We start from the raw sequence: 20,163 nt of genomic DNA on the forward strand, positions 1-20,163 counted from the left end.
AGAGGATTCAAAGTAGCCATCGTCGAATGGTGAACCCCTATACACAGCTTGCCATGGAAAGGAGTAAGAAGGATTGAGTTGAAGCAGTAGGAAAGTAGGCATCCGTGAGTAGGGGTGTTCGCGGTGCGGTTTGGTTCGGTTTTTGAAGGAAAAGCCATCCGATCCGATCGTTTAATTATGCTGCGGTTCGGTTTGGTTCGGTTTTTTTTTCAAGGTCATCCGAACCAAACCAAACCAATTAAAATCGGTTTGGTTTGGTTCGGTTTGTTCGGTTTTTTCAATCAAATAAAAAAAATTCTACCATACTATTATGCAAAGTCATAACACTGAAATCGACAAACCAAAATACACAATAGCTAACAAAGTATTGATCTAATGAAATATAACGACAACAGAATTCAAATACGACAATTAAAGAAGTTTAATAGTTCAACAGCCAACACAACTGAAAATAAAAATAAATTGTCATTAGCAAAGTTATGGTATCTTCTCCAACAAAATAGCTAACTTCATAATGCAAACCAACCTGAAATTAAAAAAAAAGTTACATAATAAGAACAACAACAACAATAATAATTATAATAATAATAATAGTATAAGGAAAACAATTCCTACCATAACAACTTAACAAGATGTACTTTAATCAGACTCAACACCAGAATCTTCTTCATTGGGATCACGAGTGGGTGCAACTTCTACAAAATATATAAAACAAGAAACAATCATAACAATTAATATATATTAATAAAAACTAGATTAAAATAAAGAAAATTATAAGTAAAAACTTAACCATACCTAATTCCAACTTCTCCAATTCCTCGATGAGTTCCTCAAGGACAAGTTTTGGAGAGTTTCGGAGCCAATTTTGGGTACAAATTAACGCTTCAGCTGTCATCGGTGTTAGAGAACTCCTATAATTATTTAACACCCTTCCTCCAGTACTAAATGCCGATTCTGAAGCAACTGTGGAAACTGGCATGGCTAAGACGTCTCTTGCAATCAGCCCAAGGATTGGAAATTTAGTGGAATTCACTTTCCACCAATTTAGAATGTCGAATTGCACGCCACTCTTCTCTAATGCCTCCATAAGATATAACTCCACCTCATTCTTGTTAGCACTCTCATTGAAAACAAAGAATCTTTTACCACATCTTGAAAACAAAGAATCTTTTGGGTAGGATCTAATGCCTCCTTCGGAAATTTTTTGCATTGCGACAACAAGTGATTTTTCATGTTACTAGTGCCATTTTTATGTGTATCACATGCATAACTAGCCCCACACCAATTACATTTAGCTCTAGGATACTGTGGATTACTAGTTTCATCTTTAGTAAAGTGATCCCATGTCCAAGACCTAGGTCTACAAGGTTTTCTCTTACCTTCGTCGGTCTCAGTTTCAGCAGAGTCATCAATGGGAGCTTCTTCAACAGCCCGCCTTTTCCCTCGGCCTCTACTAGCAAGCTTCCTTGTGTTTCGATGAGGAGCTGGCACAGGAGGCAATGCAGTCGGAGATCTGATGCTTGTTGATTCATTCGGAATAGGAACGGGAGGCAATCCAGTGTCGCCCATATTCTCACTTGAACTGGCGTCAAACTACATAAACAAATACAATAAATCAAGGACAGAACAAGCAATAAAAGTTTAAATCATTAAGCAGCAGCCATCAATAAACAAGCAAGAAATTGAAACAAGCAATAAACATGATATTAATTTTATTGACGGGGAATTTTGAAATCAATATCCGCTTCTTTTACTTAATTGAAATTAAACCAAATTATGGTTATATCATACTTGGCTTTATTTATCTCAACACAAAGAAGAAACGGACATTCTAATCCTATTGTTTTTGTTACGAAGTTAAGTTATGTCTCACCATTTTCATTCAAATTTTTAATTTATAACTTACGCAACAATTTTGACTGGTTTACATTTTTTACACATTTACTTAAAGGAAATATCATTGTCTAAATTATAGAATGGAATATCATCTAACGATATATCATATATGAACTTTCTAACAGTAATAAATAGTTCTACATTTCTACAAACAAAGCAAAAAAATAAGCACAGAACTAGCAAAAAACAGGCACCTTTACCAGCATTAAACAAGCACAAAACCATCAAAAAACAAGCACTTTTACCACCATTAAACAAGTACAAGATCAGCAATAAACAAGCACTTTTACTAGCATTAAACAAGCACAAAACAAGCAAAAAAACAAGCACTTTTACCAGCATTAAACAAGAACAAAATCAGCAAAAAAATAAGCACTTTTACCACCATTAAACAAGCACAAAACCAGCATTTCCAATAAGCACAGAACCAGCAAAAAATAGCCACTTTTACCAGCATTAAACAAGCACAAAACCAGCAAAAAACAAGCACTTTTACCAGCATTAAACAAGCACAAGATCAGCAATAAACAAGCACTTTTACCAGCATTAAACAAGAACAAAACCAGCAAAAAAATAAGCACTTTTACCACCATTAAACAAGCACAAAACCAGCATTTCCAATAAGCATAGAACCAGCAAAAAATAGCCACTTTTACCAGCATTAAACAAGCACAAAACCAGCAATAAACAAGCCCTTTTACCAGCAATAAATCAAGCACAGAACCAGCAATAAACAAGCACAGAACCAGCAATAAACAAGCAGCTGAAGTTTAAATCATTAAGCACAGAACCAGCACTGAATAACTGATAAACTGATAAACTGATAAATCAATAGACTGCTAAACTGATAAATCGATAAATCAATAGACTGATAAACTGAACAATAAACAATAAATAAGCAATAAACAATGAATCAGAAATAAACAATAAATCAATAAACTGATAAGTTATAACCCTAGGTCTAAATTGAACAACAAATCAAGCAAAGTTTACCTGAATAGATGGCTCGGGCTCCATATGAACTTGAATCCGACAATCGGTGGCTGGGTGGCTGGGCTCCAGAAACGCTGCTGGGTGGACTTGAGGCGGCGAGGTCGGACGTGTCGAGGTCGTGGGTGGGCTCCAGAAACGCTAATGGGTGGACTGCAGGCGGTGAGGTCGGACGTGGCGAGGTTGGGGGTGGCTCCAGAAACGCTGCTGGAGTGCTGGGTGGACTAGAGGCGGCGAGGTCGCAGGTGGCGTGGTCAGAGGTGGCTCCAGAAACGCTGTTCGGTGGAGGGCTAGAGGCTGGGTCGTGCACCGGCGGTGGGGGTTCTCCTCTGTTCGGCGGTGGGATTTGGAGAGGGAAGTTGTCGGCCTGTCGCAGTGTCACGCATGTGGGGAAGGAGAAGGGGACAGGGGAAGTGGGGGTGTGGCCGTCACTCTCACACTCTCATCTCACAAGACACAAGTCACGTATGGGTGGGTGGGGGATTGGGGGTAGGTTTAATTTTTTAGGGTTTTGGGATGAACCGGTTCGGTTCGGTTCGGTTAGGGTTTTGGTAGTGAGAACCGAAAACCGAACCGAACCGCAAAAAAACAGCAACACATCACTTTTTTCGATTTTTTCGGTTTTCGGTTATTTCGGTTTTCGGTTTTTTCGGTTCGGTTCTTCGGTTTAGTTCGGTCCGGATCGGTTTTGAACACCCCTATCCGTGAGCCATACAGTATCTCCATATGCTTATCTGAAATTCCCACCAATGAATCTGCATAAGTATCCCTTTTATTATTTCTTTTTATTATTTGATTTTCTAAATTCCATAATTTTATCTGCCTAACTAAGATTTACAAGGTGACCATAGCTTGCTTCATACCAACAATCTCTGTGGGATCGACCCTTACTCGCGTAAGGTTTATTACTTGGACGACCCAGTACACTTGCTGGTTAGTTGAACGGAGTTGTGTCCACTCGTGCCAATTTCAAATTCCATAAAAGTACAACTTTAAGAATAGTGATCACAATTTCGTCCACCAAATTTTTGGCGCCGTTGCCGGGGATTGTTCGAGTATGGACAACTGACGGTTCATCTTGTTGCTCAGATTAGGTAATTTTCTTTTCAAAAATTTTTCTTTTTATTTTTCGTTTTTCCAAACTATATTTTCGAAAAAAAAAATAAAAATACAAAAAAATCATAAAATCATAAAAACCAAAAATATTTTGTGTTTCTTGTTTGAGTCTTGAGTCAATTTTTAAGTTTGGTGTCAATTGCATGCTTTAAAAATTTTTCTTGCATTTTTTCGAAAACTCCATGCATTCATAGTGTTCTTCATGATCTTCAAGTTGTTCTTGACAAGTCTTCTTGTTTGATCTTGATGATTTCTTGTTTTGTGTTGTTTGTTGTTTTTCATATGCATTTTTCGTTTGTTAGAGTCCATGCATTAAAGATTTCTAAGTTTGGTGTCTTGCATATTTTCTTTGCATCAAAAATTTTTTCAAAATTATGTTCTTGATGTTCATCATGATCTTCAAAGTGTTCTTGGTGTTCATCTTGACATTCATAGTGTTCTTGCATGCATCTTGTGTTTTGATCCAAAATTTTCATGTTTTGGGTCATTTTTGTGTTTTTCATTAAAAATTCAAAAATAAAAAAAAATATCTTTTCCTTATTTCCCTCCAAATTTTCAAAATTTTGGGTTGACTTGGTCAAAAATTTTCAAAATTAGTTGTTTCTTACAAGTCAAGTCAAAATTTCAAATTTTAAAAATCTTATCTTTTCAAAATCTTTTTCAAAAATCATATCTTTTCCATTTTTTTTTTCTTATTTTCGAAAAAATTTTTTAAAAAAATTATTTTTCAAAAATCTTTTTCTTAGCTTTTATATCTAATTTTCGAAAATTAGCTAACAATTAATGTGATTGGTTCAAAAATTTGAAGTTTGTTACTTTCTTATTAAGAAAGGTTCAATCTTTAAATTCTAGAATCTTATCTTTCAGTTTCTTGTTAGTTAAGCAATTTTTAAAATTAAATCTTTTTTCAAAATATCTTTTTCTTAAAAAAATCTTTTTATCCTTTATCTTATCTTTTTCAAAAACTTTATCTTTTTCAAAAATTTGATTTCAAAATATATTATCTAACTTCTTATCTTCTTATCTTTTCAAATTTGATTTTAATATCTTTTTCAACTAACTCTTTGACTTTGTGTTTGTTTCTTATCTTTTTCAAAACCAACTAACTACCTATCCCTCTCTAATTTTCGAAAATATCTCATCTCTTTTTCAAAAATTCTTTTTAATTGTTTTAAATTTTAATTTTAATTATATATTATCTTTAATTTTCGAAAATCACTAACCACTTTTTCAAAACTATTTTCGAAATTTCTCTCTCTTTTCTTCTTCTATTTAATTATTTATTTACTAACACTTCTCTTCACCTCTCTTCATCTAAGAATCCGAACTTCTTATATCCCTTGTGTTTGGATTCTCCCCCCCCCCCTTTTTCTCCTTCTACTAACATAAAGGAATCTCTATACTGTGACATAGAGGATTCCTCTTTCTTTTATTGTTTTCTTCCCTTTCATATGAGCAGGAACAGGGAAAAAGGCACTCTTGTTGAAATTGATCCAGAACCTGAAAGGACTCTGAAGAGAAAATTAAGAGAAGCTAAATTACAACAATCCAGAAACAACCTTTCAGAAATTTTCGAACAAGAGAAGGAAATGGCAGCCGAAAATAATAATAATGCAAGGAGAATGCTTGGTGACTTCACAAAGCCAACATCCAAATTTGATGGAAGAAGCATCTCCATTCCTGCCATTGGAGCCAACAACTTTGAGCTGAAACCTCAGCTAGTTGCATTAATGCAACAAAACTGCAAGTTTTATGGACTTCCATCTGAAGATCCTTATCAATTTTTAACTGAGTTCTTGCAGATCTGTGAGACTGTAAAGACGAATGGAGTTGATCCTGAAGTCTACAGACTCATGCTTTTCCCTTTTGCTGTAAGAGACAGAGCTAGAATATGGTTGGATTCACAACCTAAGGATAGCCTGGACTCCTGGGATAAGCTGGTCACTGCTTTCTTGGACAAATTATTTCCTCCTCAAAAGCTGAGCAAGCTGAGAGTGGATGTTCAAACCTTCAAACAAAAAGATGGTGAATCCCTCTATGAAGCTTGGGAAAGATACAAGCAGCTGACCAAAAGATGTCCATCTGACATGTTTTCAGAATGGACCATATTAGATATATTCTATTATGGTCTCTCTGAATTTTCGAAAATGTCACTGGACCATTCTGCAGGTGGATCTATTCACCTGAAGAAAACGCCTGAAGAGGCTCAAGAACTCATTGACATGGTTGCAAACAACCAATTTATGTACACCTCTGAGAGGAATTCCGTGAATAATGGGATACCTCAGAAGAAAGGAGTTCTTGAAATAGATGCTCTGAATGCCATATTGGCTCAGAACAAAGTGTTGACTCAACAGGTCAACATGATCTCTCAAAATCTGAATGGATGGCAACATGCATCCAACAGTACTAGAGAGGCAGCTTCTGAAGAAGCTTATGATCCTGAGAACCCTGCCATGGCAGAAGTTAATTACATGGGTGAACCATATGGAACCACCTATAACCCATCATGGAGAAATCATCCAAATTTCTCCTGGAAGGATCAACAAAAGCCTCAACAAGGCTTTAACAATGGTGGACGCAATAGGCTGAGCAATAGCAAGCCATATCCATCATCTTCTCAGCAACAGACAGAGAATTCTGAACAAAATACTTCTAATTTAGCCAATATAGTCTCTGATCTGTCAAAGGCCACTTTCAGTTTCATGAATGAAACAAGATCCTCCATCAGAAATTTGGAGGCACAAGTGGGCCAGCTGAGTAAGAAAGTCATTGAAACTCCTCCCAGTATTCTCCCAAGCAATACAGAAGAGAATCCAAAAAGAGAGTGCAAAGCCATTGACATAGTCAATATGGCCGAATGCACAAGGGAGGAAGAGGACGAAAATCCTAGTGAGGAAGACCTCCTGGGACGTCCCTCAAGCAAGAAGGAGTTTCCTATTAAGGATCCAAAGGAATCTAAGCCTCATATAGAGACCATAGAGATTTCATTAAATCTCCTTCTGCCATTCATGAGCTCTGAAGACTATTCATCCTCTGAAGAGGATGAAGATGTGACTGGAGAGCAAATTGCTCAATACTTAGGAGCTATCATGAAGCTGAATGCCCAGTTGTTTGGTAATGAGACTTGGGAAAGTGAACCTCCCTTGCTCATTAGTGAACTAGATATTTGGATTCAGAAAACTCTACCTCAAAAGAAACAAGATCCTGGCAAGTTCCTAATACCTTGTACCATAGGCACCATGACCTTTGAAAAGGCTCTATGTGATCTAGGGTCAGGGATAAATCTTATGCCACTCTCTGTAATGGAGAAGCTGGGGATCATTAAGGTACAGCCTGCCTTGTTCTCATTACAATTGGCAGACAAGTCATTGAGACAAGCTTATGGAATAGTAGAGGACGTGTTAGTAAAGGTTGAAGGCCTTTATATCCCTGCTGATTTCATAATCTTAGACACTAGGAAGGAAGAGGATGATTGCATCATCCTTGGAAGACCTTTCCTAGCCACAGCAGGAGCTGTGATAGATGTCAACAGAGGTGAGTTAGTCCTTCAATTAAATGGGGACTACCTTGTGTTTAAGGCACATGGCCATCCCTTTGTGACAGAAGAGAGTAAGCATGAAGAGCTTCTCTCAGTTCAGAGTCAAGAAGAGCCCACACAGTCAAACTCTAAGTTTGGTGTTGTGAGGCCACAACCAAACTCTAAGTTTGGTATTAAGACCCCATATCCAAACTCTAAGTTTGGTGTTGGGACTACACTAACATTGACCTGATCACCTTGTGGCTCCATGAGAGCCACTGTCAAGCTATTGACATTAAAGAAGCGCTTGTTGGGAGGCAACCCAATTTTAATTATCTAATTTTTATTTTATTATTATTTTGTGTTTTATTAGGTACATGATCATGAGGAGTCACGAAAAAATCAAAAAAAATTAAAAACAGAGTCAAAAACAGAAGAAAAAAATTTTTCACCCTGGAGGACGCACAGGCTGGCGTTCAACGCCAGTAAGGTGCGTATGGCCGGCGTTCAACGCCAGAACAGAGCACCATTCTGGCGCTGAACGCCAGAAACAAGCAACATTCTAGCGCTGAACGCCAGGAATATGCCCAGAGAAGAAAAGCTGGCGCTGAACGCCAGTAACAAGCATGAAACTGGCGTTCAACGCCAGAAACATGCTTTACATGGGCGTTGAACGCCCAGAATGTGCACCAATGGGCGTTTAAACGCCAGAATGGTGTGCAAAGGCATTTTACATGCCTATCTGGTGCAGGGATGGAATTCCTTGACACCTCAAGATATGTGGACCCCACAGGATCCCCACCTAATATATTCCCATCTTACCTCCTAATCCTAATTACACTCTCCTACTCCCCATGTCACACTTCCCAACAACTTTCACCAATCACCTCACATCAACCCACTCTTCCCCATACACCCCACCTACCTTTACAATTCAACTTCTCTTTCCCACCCAATCCCACCCATATAGCCGAATCCATCTCCCCTCACTCACCTCCATTTTCTTCTTCTTCTTCTTCCTCTCTTCTTTCTTCTCTTGCTTGAGGGCGAGCAATATTTTAAGTTTGGTGTGGTAAAATCATAGCTTTTTTGCTTTTCCATTACCATTAATGGCACCTAAGGCCAGAGAAACCTCAAAGGGAAGACAAAAGCTTCCACTTCTGAGTCTTGGGAGATGGAAAGACTCATATAAAGCCGTCATAGCTCAGTGGTAGAACATGTGGCTGCAAATCAAGAGATCCCTGAGTTACCTCAGGGGATAAGTTGTCCTCCACACAAATATTGGAAGCAAGTAAGGGTAGAAACACCAAAGAGCAATGAGGGAGGAGCAACAAAGGCAAGGAAGGGACATAGAAGAGCTTAAGGACATTGTTGGACCTTCAAGAAGAAGACGCCACTAAAGGTGGATTCATTCCTTGTTCTTTATTTCTTTCTGTTTTCGGTTTTTAGTGTTGTGTTTATCTATATTTTGTGTCTCTACTTCATGATCACTAGTATGTAACCATGCCTTAAAGCTATAAATAAATTCCATTAATCCTTCACCTCTCTTAAATGAAAAATGTTTTAATTCAAAAGAACGAGAAATACATAAATTTCAAATTTATCATTGAATTTAATTTAATTATATTGATGTGGTGACAATACTTTTTGTTTTCTGAATGAATGATTGAACAGTGCATATGTCTTTTGATATTGTTGTTTATGAGTGTTAAAATTGTTGGCTCTTGAAAGAATGATGAACAAAGAGAAATGTTATTGAGGATCTGAAAAATCATGAAATTGATTCTTGAAGCAAGAAAAAGCAGTGAAAAGCAAAAGCTTGTGAAAAAAAAATTGGCAAAAAAAATAAAGAAAAAGAAAAAGCAAGCAGAAAAAGCCAATAGCCCTTAAAACCAAAAGGCAAGGGTAAAAAGGATCCAAGGCTTTGAGCATCAATGGATAGGAGGGCCCAAGGAAATAAAATCCAGGCCTAAGTGGCTAAATCAAGATGTCCCTAACCATGTGCTTGTGTCATGAAGGTCCAAGTGAAAAGCTTGAGACTGAGTGGTTAAAGTCGTGATCCAAAGTAAAAGGGTGTGCTTAAGAGCTCTGGACACCTCTAACTGGGGACTCTAGCAAAGCTGAGTCACAATCTGAAAAGGTTCACCCAGTCATGTGTCTGTGGCATTTATGTATCCAGTGGTAATACTGGAAAACAAAATGCTTAGGGCCACAGCCAAGACTCATAAGTAGCTGTGTTCAAGAATCAACATGCTTAACTAGGAAAGTCAATAACACTATCCAAAATTCTAAGTTCCCAGAGACGCCAATCACTCTGAACTTCAAAGAAAAAAGTGAGATGCCAAAACTGTTCAGAAGCAAAAAGCTATAAGTCCCGCTCATCTAATTAAATTAATATTCATTGATATTTTAGAATTTATAGTATATTCTCTTCTTTTTATCCTATTTGATTTTCAGTTGCTTGGGGACAGGCAACAATTTAAGTTTGGTGTTGTGATGAGCGGATAATTTATACGCTTTTTGGCATTATTTTTAGGTAGTTTTTAGTAAGTTTGAGCTACTTTTAGGGATGTTTTCATTAGTTTTTATGTTAAATTTACATTTCTGGACTTTACTATGAGTTTGTGTGTTTTTCTGTGAATTCAGGTAAATTCTGGCTAAAATTGAGGGACTTGAGCAAAACTCTGAAAAAGGCTGACAAAAGGAATGCTGATGCTGTTGGAATCTGACCTCCCTGTACTCGAAATGAATTTTCTGGAGCTACAGAACTCCAAATGGCGCGCTCTCAACGGCGTTGGAAAGTAGACATCCAGATCTTTCCAGCAATATATAATGGTCTATACTTTATTCGGAAATTGATGACGTAACTTGGCGTTGAACGCCTAGTACATGCTGCTGTCTAGAGTTAAACGCCAGAAAAACGTCATGATCCGGAGTTGAACGCCCAAAACACGTCATAACTTGGAGTTCAACTCCAAGAGAAGCCTCAGCTCGTGGATAGATCAAGCTCAGCCCAAACATACACCAAGTGGGCCCCGGAAGTGGATTTATGCATCAATTACTTACTCATGTAAACCCTAGTAGCTAATCTAGTATAAATAGGATAAGTTACTATTGTATTAGACATCTTTGGTCTCAGTTTTATTTTATTCTTCATCTTAGGAGACTATTGATCACATTCAGGGGGCTGGCCATTCGGCCATGCCTGAACCTTTTACTTATGCATTTTCAACGGTGGAGTTTCTGCACACCATAGATTAAGGGTGTGGAGCTCTACTGTACCTCAAGTATTAATGCAATTCTATTTTCTTTTATTCAAATCTCTCTTATTCTTATTCCAAGATATTCATTCGTACCCAAGAACATGATGAATGTGATGATTATGTGACGCTCATTATCATTCTCACTTATGAACGCACGTGATTGACAACCACTTCCGTTCTACATGCAACAGAGCTTGAATGTGTATCTCTTAGATTCCCCAACAGAATCTTCGTGGTATAAGCTAGATAGATGGCGGCATTTATGAGGATCCGGAAAGTCTCACATTGTCTGTGGTATTCCGATTAGGATCCTGGGAATCCGGAAAGTCTAACCTTGTCTGTGGTATTCCGAGTAGGATTCCGGTAATGAATGACTGTGACGTGCTTCAGACTCGCAAGTGCTGGGCGTTAGTGACAGACGCAAAAGAATCAAGGGATTCTATTCCAGTAGGAGTGGGAACCAACCAGTGATTAGCCGTGCTTTGACAGAGCGCGTGAGCGTAGTTTTCACTGCGAGGATGGGATGTAGCCTTCGGCCAGTGTGATGCCTCCAGACGATTAGCCATGCGAGTGACAGCCGCAGAGGACTATTTTCCCGAGAGGATTCAAAGTAGCCATCGTCGAATGGTGAACCCCTATACACAGCTTGCCATGGAAAGGAGTAAGAAGGATTGAGTTGAAGCAGTAGGAAAGTAGGCGTCCGTGAGCCATACAGTATCTCCATATGCTTATCTGAAATTCCCACCAATGAATCTGCATAAGTATCCCTTTTATTATTTCTTTTTATTATTTGATTTTCTAAATTCCATAATTTTATCTGCCTAATTGAGATTTACAAGGTGACCATAGCTTGCTTCATACCAACAATCTCTGTGGGATCGACCCTTACTCGCGTAAGGTTTATTACTTGGACGACCCAGTACACTTGCTGGTTAGTTGAACGGAGTTGTGTCCACTCGTGCCAATTTCAAATTCCATAAAAGTACAACTTAAAGAATAGTGATCACAATTTCGTCCACCAAGTTTTTGGCGCAGTTGTCGGGGATTGTTCGAGTATGGACAACTGACGGTTTATCTTGTTGCTCAGATTAGGTAATTTTCTTTTCAAAAATCTTTTTCAAAAATTTTTCTTTTTATTTTTCGTTTTTCCAAACTATATTTTCGAAAAAAATAATAAAAATACAAAAAAAAAATCATAAAATCATAAAAACCAAAAATATTTTGTGTTTCTTGTTTGAGTATTGAGTCAATTTTTAAGTTTGGTGTCAATTGCATGCTTTAAAAATTTTTCTTGCATTTTTTCGAAAACTCCATGCATTCATAGTGTTCTTCATGATCTTCAAGTTGTTCTTGACAAGTCTTCTTTTTTGATCTTGATGATTTCTTGTTTTGTGTTGTTTGTTGTTTTTCATATGCATTTTTCGTTTGTTAGAGTCCATGCATTAAAGATTTCTAAGTTTGGTGTCTTGCATATTTTCTTTGCATCAAAATTTTTTTCAAAATTATGTTCTTGATGTTCATCATGATCTTCAAAGTGTTCTTGGTGTTCATCTTGACATTCATTGTGTTCTTGCATGCATCTTGTGTTTTGATCCAAAATTTTCATGTTTTGGGTCATTTTTGTGTTTTTCATTAAAAATTCAAAAATAAAAAAAAATATCTTTTCCTTATTTCCCTCCAAATTTTCGAAATTTTGGGTTGACTTGGTCAAAAATTTTCAAAATTAGTTGTTTCTTACAAGTCAAGTCAAAATTTCAAATTTTAAAAATCTTATCTTTTCAAAATCTTTTTCAAAAATCATATCTTTTCCATTTTTTTTTCTTATTTTCGAAAAATTTGTTTAAAAAAATTATTTTTCAAAAATCTTTTTCTTAGCTTTTATATCTAATTTTTGAAAATTAGCTAACAATTAATGTGATTGGTTCAAAAATTTGAAGTTTGTTACTTTCTTGTTAAGAAAGGTTCAATCTTTAAATTCTAGAATCTTATCTTTCAGTTTCTTGTTAGTTAAGCAATTTTTAAAATTAAATCTTTTTCAAAATATCTTTTTCTTAAAAAAATCTTTTTATCCTTTATCTTATCTTTTTCAAAAACTTTATCTTTTTCAAAAATTTGATTTCAAAATATATTATCTAACTTCTTATCTTCTTATCTTTTCAAATTTGATTTTAATATCTTTTTCAACTAACTCTTTGACTTTGTGTTTGTTTCTTATCTTTTTCAAAACCAACTAACTACCTATCCCTCTCTAATTTTCGAAAGTATCTCATCTCTTTTTCAAAAATTCTTTTTAATTGTTTTAAATTTTAATTTTAATTATATATTATCTTTAATTTTCGAAAATCACTAACCACTTTTTCAAAACTATTTTCGAAATTTCCCTCTCTTTTCTTCTTCTATTTAATTATTTAATTTCTATGATTCTGAGTTGCTGGATTTAGTTAGGATTTTGTTAATTTCTGGTTTTCTGCATGTAGTTATTTTACTTGTTTTGAGTTGATTATGTGATTCAATTTAAGTTGAAAATTCTGATTATGTAGTTATGAGTTGCTGGGTTTGTTTACTGATCTTGTTAATTTGAGTTTGCTTGTTCAGATTTTGTTAATTTATTTTTGCTTGTACTGATTTTGTTAATTTATTTTTTCTTGTACTGATTTTATTAATTTATTTCTGATTTTGTCATTTAATTTATTAATAATTCTGGTTTATGGATTTGTACCAATTCTTGTTCTTCTTAATTTGACCTGTTTCTTTCTATTATCATCATTTTTAATGTATGTTATCTACTGTTGGAACAAATCATTTTTCAGCAATAAATGGGGAAACTCTTTTTGAATGCAGTGTTTGCTTGCTTAAACATTTTTCTTTCATTGTAACTCATATATTGGAATCAGACTTAATCAATTGAAAATGAAAATCATCGAGTTATATACATGGTGATCCAATGCATTATTCAATATTCCCAATGCATATATATATAACCTACTTTCCCTCAAATCAAGTTCTGTAATCCACTGTTGTATATAGTCCGATTTCATTGGATAATCCATCAATCAGAATTCTTGACCCAGTTAATAATTTTGTTAATTTATTTTGACTATGCCACTTGTTTAATTATTATTTCATCATCATCATCACAAATTTCATTCTACTATGCCACTTGTTTAGTTATTATTTCATCAATTTTCTTATTAGATTTTGTCTATCAGTCCTTAGCTATATTGTACAAATTATTATTATTTATAATTTTTTATTAATCTTTTAATGAGGGCACGATATATTCCTTGATATTGTTTTCCTGGTTTTGATTTTCTATTCATTTAACTTGAGTCTTGTCTTCTTCAACTGTTCTTTTGTTATTTTTGTTTTTTTTTTATATATTCTTGTTTCTTCTTAATTTATTTCTGACTTTATAATTTAATTTATTAATAATTCTGAGTTAATTCTAAGCTGCTGGGTTTAATTTATTTTAGCTTGTTTTAATTTATTGTTTATGTATTGATTTTTAATTTAGTGTTTCTGTATTAAATATTACTGTATAAGATTAATAGCTTTAACTCGACTCCTATTGAAAATAATAATGAGACAGAACCAATTCAAGATGATGAGGGTTAAGTAATTGAAGCACATGTTCAAGGAACATAAGAGGAAGGACAAAAAAAAACACAAAAAGGAGGACAAGAAGTTAGCCAAAGTGTACAAAACAGTCCTAACAAAAAAGGATTAACTTCTGAGGCTTGAAAACATTTTAGGAGGGAGAAAATAGATGCAAAGTAGAAAGCAATATGTAAATATTGCGAAAGAAAGATTGGAGATTTGGAGGTAACACGAAGCAAAGAACTAAGTACTTGCATGATCACATTAGAATTTGTCCGATTTGTACTGTTAGGGGACCAAAGCAATCAATATTAAAAATAGTGCAGCAATCATCAGGTTCTACAGGAACGGGAAGGCCAACAGATTCACTTTTGGTTAGAAACTTCACATTTAGTCAAGAGGCAGTGATTCCTGAGCATCTTATCTATCTTTTCCTAGTGAATTTGCATCTAATTTGTTGAGTTTAATTAAGAATTAATTATATTTTAGCCACTATGGATGCTATTTTGAGTTTTGTGCAATTTTATTTATTTTATGTAGCGTTCGGCGGAATTTGATGGAGTTTCTGCAGCACAAGAATCAAAGGAGATGGCTGCGAGGAGCGACGCGCACGCGTGCCTCACGCGTACGCGTGATCTGGAAGTATCCATGACGACGCGAACGCGTGACCGACGCGTACGCGTGATTTGAGGAGTTGCTCAACGACGCAGCTGCGTGACCGACGCGCCCGCGTAACTTGCGAAGAAAACCAGCGACGCTTACGTGTGACTGACGCGTACGCGTGACGTGCGCGATCTGTAGAATTTACAGAAATCGCTGGCGTGGATTTTTGGGCTGCATTTTGACTCAGTTTTTAGCCTAGAAAATACAGATTAGAAGCTGCAGAATGGACAAAGCAAGTGGTCCCCACCCATCAGCTGAAGACTTGTCAATTAATTCAAATTTAAATTCAAATCTTATCTTTTAGGAAAAGTTATTATTTTTAGTTTTAGATAATTAGATTTTAAATTTATTAGGATTAGTTATAAATAGGAACTCTGTACATTTAGACAGGGATACAGATTGTTACCAGAACCCTTATTTTTCTTCTCTGAACCATGAGCGACTAATCCTTCATTGTTAAGGTTAAGAGCTCTGTCTATTTTTATGGATTGACTCATTTGATCTTTTTAATTTAATTCATATCTTGATTTATATTTCAATAATTATTTTCGTTCTTTATTCTATGAACATTGGGTGGAACGGAAGTATGACCCATGTTCTAATTGAGTTCTCGTAAGACTTGGAAAAGCTCTTTACTTGAACAACAGTTTGAAAATATATTATACTGAATTTTTAATTGTTTGTATTTAAAGGGATACGTGACATATAATCCCCTTATTTGTGGATAATTAGGATTCTTTTGGCATATAAACTAGAAATTGATCATCACCCTCTAATTAGAATTAATTGACCAAGGAATTGGCAATTAATAATTTTAGAGGAGACTAGGAAGGTCTAAAGAATTAGGGTCTAGTCACATATAGTTTGTCATGAAATTAAATCTTGCATGATTAAATTAATTAGTAATAAAAGTTCATCCAGAAATTAGATAACTCTGAAACCTTAACTGTTTTCTCCACATTTTATTCCCAATTTATTTAATTGTCTATACTTTTGATATTCTGAATTCGAACTTAAACATTTTTAACATCTCAAAACTAATTTCTGCTTGCCTAACTAAGCTTATCACTCAATAACTGTTGCTTGATCCATTAATCCTCGTGGGATCGACCCTTACTCACGTAAGGTATTACTTGGTATGACCCGGTGCACTTGCCAGTTAGTAGTGTGGATTGTGAAATTCCGCACCAAGCAGCACGACAAGCACTCACAAAATGGGTTATTAGGGACGAACACCCTATGTCATTTGTTGAGCAAGTGGGTTTTCATGAGTTTATAGCTGAGACTCAACCTTTGTTTAAATTTTATAAAAGAAATACATTGAGAAGTGATATTGAGAAGATGTATGAAACTGAAAAGGCAAAGCTTCTAAAATTGTTAGGAAAAAATTCAAGCCGCATTGCTATAACTACTGACATGTGGAGTGCTGATTGTCAAAATAAAGGCTATATGGCGATTACGGCTCACTTTATTGATGATGATTGGAACTTGTAATGTTGAGTTATAAGGTATTATTTATGCTTTTAGCATCTTTTAAATATTTGACTTTTTAATGTCATGATTGTTTATTATATTTACATTATTCTAGGTTTGCATATGTGCCTGCATCCCATACTGCTGAAGTTCTTAGTGATACTTTGGTGAATTTTTTGTATGATTGGAACATAGATAGAAAATTTTCAACTTTAACGGTTGATAATTGTAGTACAAATGATGCCATGATTCATCTTCTGTTTGATAAGATTTCACCATCTAACTTTGTTAAGAAAGGAAAATTTTTTCACATGCGTTGTTGTGCTCACATTGTTAATTTGATTGTGAAAGATGGCATGAATGCAATATATGGTTCTATTGAAAAAATCAGAGATAGTGTTTTTTTTTTGGGTTGCAACACAGAAGAGGAAAGAAAAATTTGAAGAGACTTGTAGGCAATGGAATATTAATTATAGGAAAAAGCTTGCACTTGATTGTAGAACTAGATGGAATTCAACTTATCTAATGCTTGCTTCTGCTTTGCAATATAGAGAAGTTTTTTAGCGTTTAAGACACCGTAAATCTCTGTATAAAGTTGTACCATCTGATGATGAGTGGAAAATAACAAATGAACTTGTTGATAAATTAGAAGTCTTTTATAGTGTGACTGAATTATTCTCTGGCACTTTATATCTAACAACAAATTTGTACTTTCCCAAAGTGTGTGAAATGAGATTGACATTAAATGAGTGATTGTGCAGTCCCAATGAGATAGTTTATAGAATGACAACAAATATGATTAGTAAGTTTGAAAAGTATTGGAATCAAATTAATGAAGTCATGGCTGTGGGAACTATCTTAGACCCTAGGTATAAGATGAAGTTATTGAAATTTTTTTTCCTAAAATATATAGATCTCAAAATGAGAATCATCTGAGTAAGGTGAAAAAAATGATGGATATCAACTTAAGGCTAGGGTTAAAAGAAGAGCAACAAATGATGATAATTCAGCTTCTACTTTGAATGTTGGACATGATGAAGGATCTTCAAAAAGAAAATTTAACTCTATCTACTTGCAATTTGTGAAAGATACATCTGAAGACTGTGCTGCGAAAACTAAGTTGGATTTCTATTTGGAAGAGAGTGTTAAGGTAGATAAAACAAAATTGGAGAAATTTAACATTTTGAACTATTGAAAAAATATTGGAGTGAAATATCCAACTTTACAAAAGATTGCAAGAGATTTTTTAGCCATTCCTATTTCTACTGTTGCCTCAAAGTCTGCTTTTAGTACTGGTGATCGAGTTATACATCCACATCGCAATAAATTGGATTGTGAACTTGTTGAGACGTTAATTTGCACTCAGTATTAGATACACTCTTCAGGTAAAAGTACTAATAACTCAAATTTTATTTCGTATTAAAGTTCAATTTCATGTTAAATTTAACTCTCGTAAATTGTCGGTTGATATAATATAGATAAATCAGGGTCGAAAATTCCAATTCCTTGAAACTATGTGATGGATATGGAGATTTAGGAGTTTAGGTAATTATTTTTTTATTATGTCAAATTCATATTAAATATATGATATTCTTGTTTATGATGTATGTTAACATATTCATATTTGTGTTGTATTTTAACAGAGAACATGGAGTTATTTGTTGGAAGTTGAAGACTTTATTTTATGGCTTTTTTTAAGAATGGAAATTGTATTTTAAAATTTCGTTTTATGGATTATGATTTGTTATTTTATATTTCTTGACTTGTAAGTTGTAATCTTGAATAAGATATGTATGTTTGTGTGTTGTAATAATATTTTGTAATCTTTTTTATATTTTTTAAATTTTTTATTGTAATTTTCATATAAATGTTCAACACAAAGAGATGAAGTATTGGGACCTACGAAAAATATGGAAAACGCAAGAAATGAGAATTGGGGCAATTATCTCCCCACGACGAGATCGGAACGGAGACGAGAACAAAATCTGAGGGCGAAGACGGGAAGCGGGAAGCGAGAAGGCATCCCTCGCCCTGCCCCACCCCACCCCCATTGACATTCCTAGCTTGTGATGAGGCTGGAGCAACTTAGCAGTGTTGTTGTGAAGAAGTTGGGCTTTGGGATTTGCGTTTGGATGATTGGACTAGATTTGGATGGTAAGAAGGATATTCATCATTGATTTGAACCGAAGAAATTCTTTCAAAACAATCTCAGCCTGCTTCCTTACAAGCGACACATTGTTTTCTTGATGATTGCCTTGATCATGTATTGGTTGGTCTGCTTTGTCTTTTTCTGCCAGAACCTCGTAACTTCCTCTTTCCTCCACTACTTCCATTTTGTCTCCTTCGCTTTCTTGCTTCGATCCACTACCTGTGTTGGAGGTGTCCTTATTGGTGGTTGTTCTTCTTGTCCTCCTTATGTTAGATAATGATAAAAAAGTAGCCAAGGACCTCCTTCCAGCACATACCAGTAGTCTTTTTCATTAAACAATCTCACCACATAGAAGTCATTACCAACGTCGATAAGGTCCATGCCTCCTGACTTGGATCACATGGTGTCTAACCTTCTTTTCATCACTCCATACGTAATCTGCCTCCCCAAGAGTTTCACTATCAGCATGTGTTTCCAAGGCTTCTCTAACCTTTTCTTCTCTGCTTATTGACTGTAATGATGATGGTGCCGTTAGGGAGTCTTTCAAAGGAAATCGATGGCTGACGGTTGGCCTCTTTTTTTTCCCTCCTTAGAGCGTCTCGTTGCATCTGGCTCATATTGAAAAGCTCCTCCATCGGTATTTGCTCCTCCGTATCCTCTTCGAAATCATCCGATGAACTCCTATCAGAGTCAGACTCTTCGCCGTCTGATCTTGGTTCTGCACTTCCATTCATAACAAGATCGGTATACGTTCTTCTTTTGCCATTAGTTCCCACAAAGGACGTTTTCTCACATATCCACTCCTCTTCCGATCCCTAGCTATCCTTGATGTCTCCCCTTTAAATTCTCCTCTGTTATTACGAAGTTTCTTTTTGCTTCGTTGCAGTTGGTCCACTTCTTCAGCGTTAGTTACCGGTGAGTTCATGGAAGGGGAGAACAATAGAGGCATAGAGCCTTGGAATCTGAAGGGTTTCTTTCTATCACTCCGGGGAAAATATAGCTACCATGGGGGATTTCACTTCCTAGCAAATCATATAAAGTTTTATATGATTATTCAGCCCAACAGTATACTTATATTATGGGCTAGCTGTGTGTTTTAGACTTTACACAAGAGAGAGAAGCCCAAACCACTGGGTTGGTTTTTGGTCCCGGAACCAGTGGGGTTTTATCTACATAGAAACTGTTGGTGTTGTGTAACATTTTTTTGGAGGGATCATACTTTGTATTATCTATCTAAATCTAATTGATAAACCAAGTAAGATTAGGCCCGTTAAATATCAAGCCCAACATACCCGAAAAAATATATAGTTTTAATTCATTTTTTTTAGACCAAAAACTTGATTTATTTGCTTCTCTCTACAATTAAGTTTGCTCCACAATTTGTTTTCGGTGACAAGTTGATAAACTTTACATTTTCTAAGTACTAATGACGTAAACTAAGCTTTTAACAAGAGAAAAAACGAAATTTATACTGTCTAGTAAGGATTGCTTGCTAA

General features: G+C 35.5%; 1 protein-coding gene across 1 annotated transcript; it reads right to left on the reverse strand.

Moving 5' to 3' along the window:
• Positions 1 to 353: 353 nt before the first annotated feature.
• LOC140184825 (uncharacterized) lies at positions 354 to 19,401 on the reverse strand. Its single transcript, XM_072238006.1, has 5 exons — positions 19,158 to 19,401; positions 2,890 to 3,327; positions 796 to 990; positions 616 to 695; positions 354 to 526 (listed from the first exon to the last, which is right to left on the reverse strand). The coding sequence occupies exons 1-4, from the start codon at positions 19,399 to 19,401 to the stop codon at positions 640 to 642; spliced, it is 933 nt and encodes a 310-aa protein (XP_072094107.1). The 3' UTR covers positions 354 to 526; positions 616 to 639.
• Between the last annotated feature and the right edge of the window lie 762 nt (positions 19,402 to 20,163).

This window comes from Arachis hypogaea, chromosome 5, assembly GCF_003086295.3.
Source record: "Arachis hypogaea cultivar Tifrunner chromosome 5, arahy.Tifrunner.gnm2.J5K5, whole genome shotgun sequence".
Taxonomy (NCBI): Eukaryota; Viridiplantae; Streptophyta; class Magnoliopsida; order Fabales; family Fabaceae; genus Arachis; species Arachis hypogaea.

Coding starts and splice junctions, on each gene's coding strand:
- LOC140184825 (XM_072238006.1), bottom strand. CDS start 19,401: ATGAATGGAAGTGCAGAACCAAGATCAGACGGCGAAGAGTCTGACTCT. Junction 3,328..19,157: donor CAATAAGCAGAGAAGAAAAG/GTTAGAGAAGCC, acceptor TTGTGAGATGAG/AGTGTGAGAGTGACGGCCAC. Junction 991..2,889: donor AGCCCGAGCCATCTATTCAG/GTAAACTTTGCT, acceptor TGATTGCAAGAG/ACGTCTTAGCCATGCCAGTT.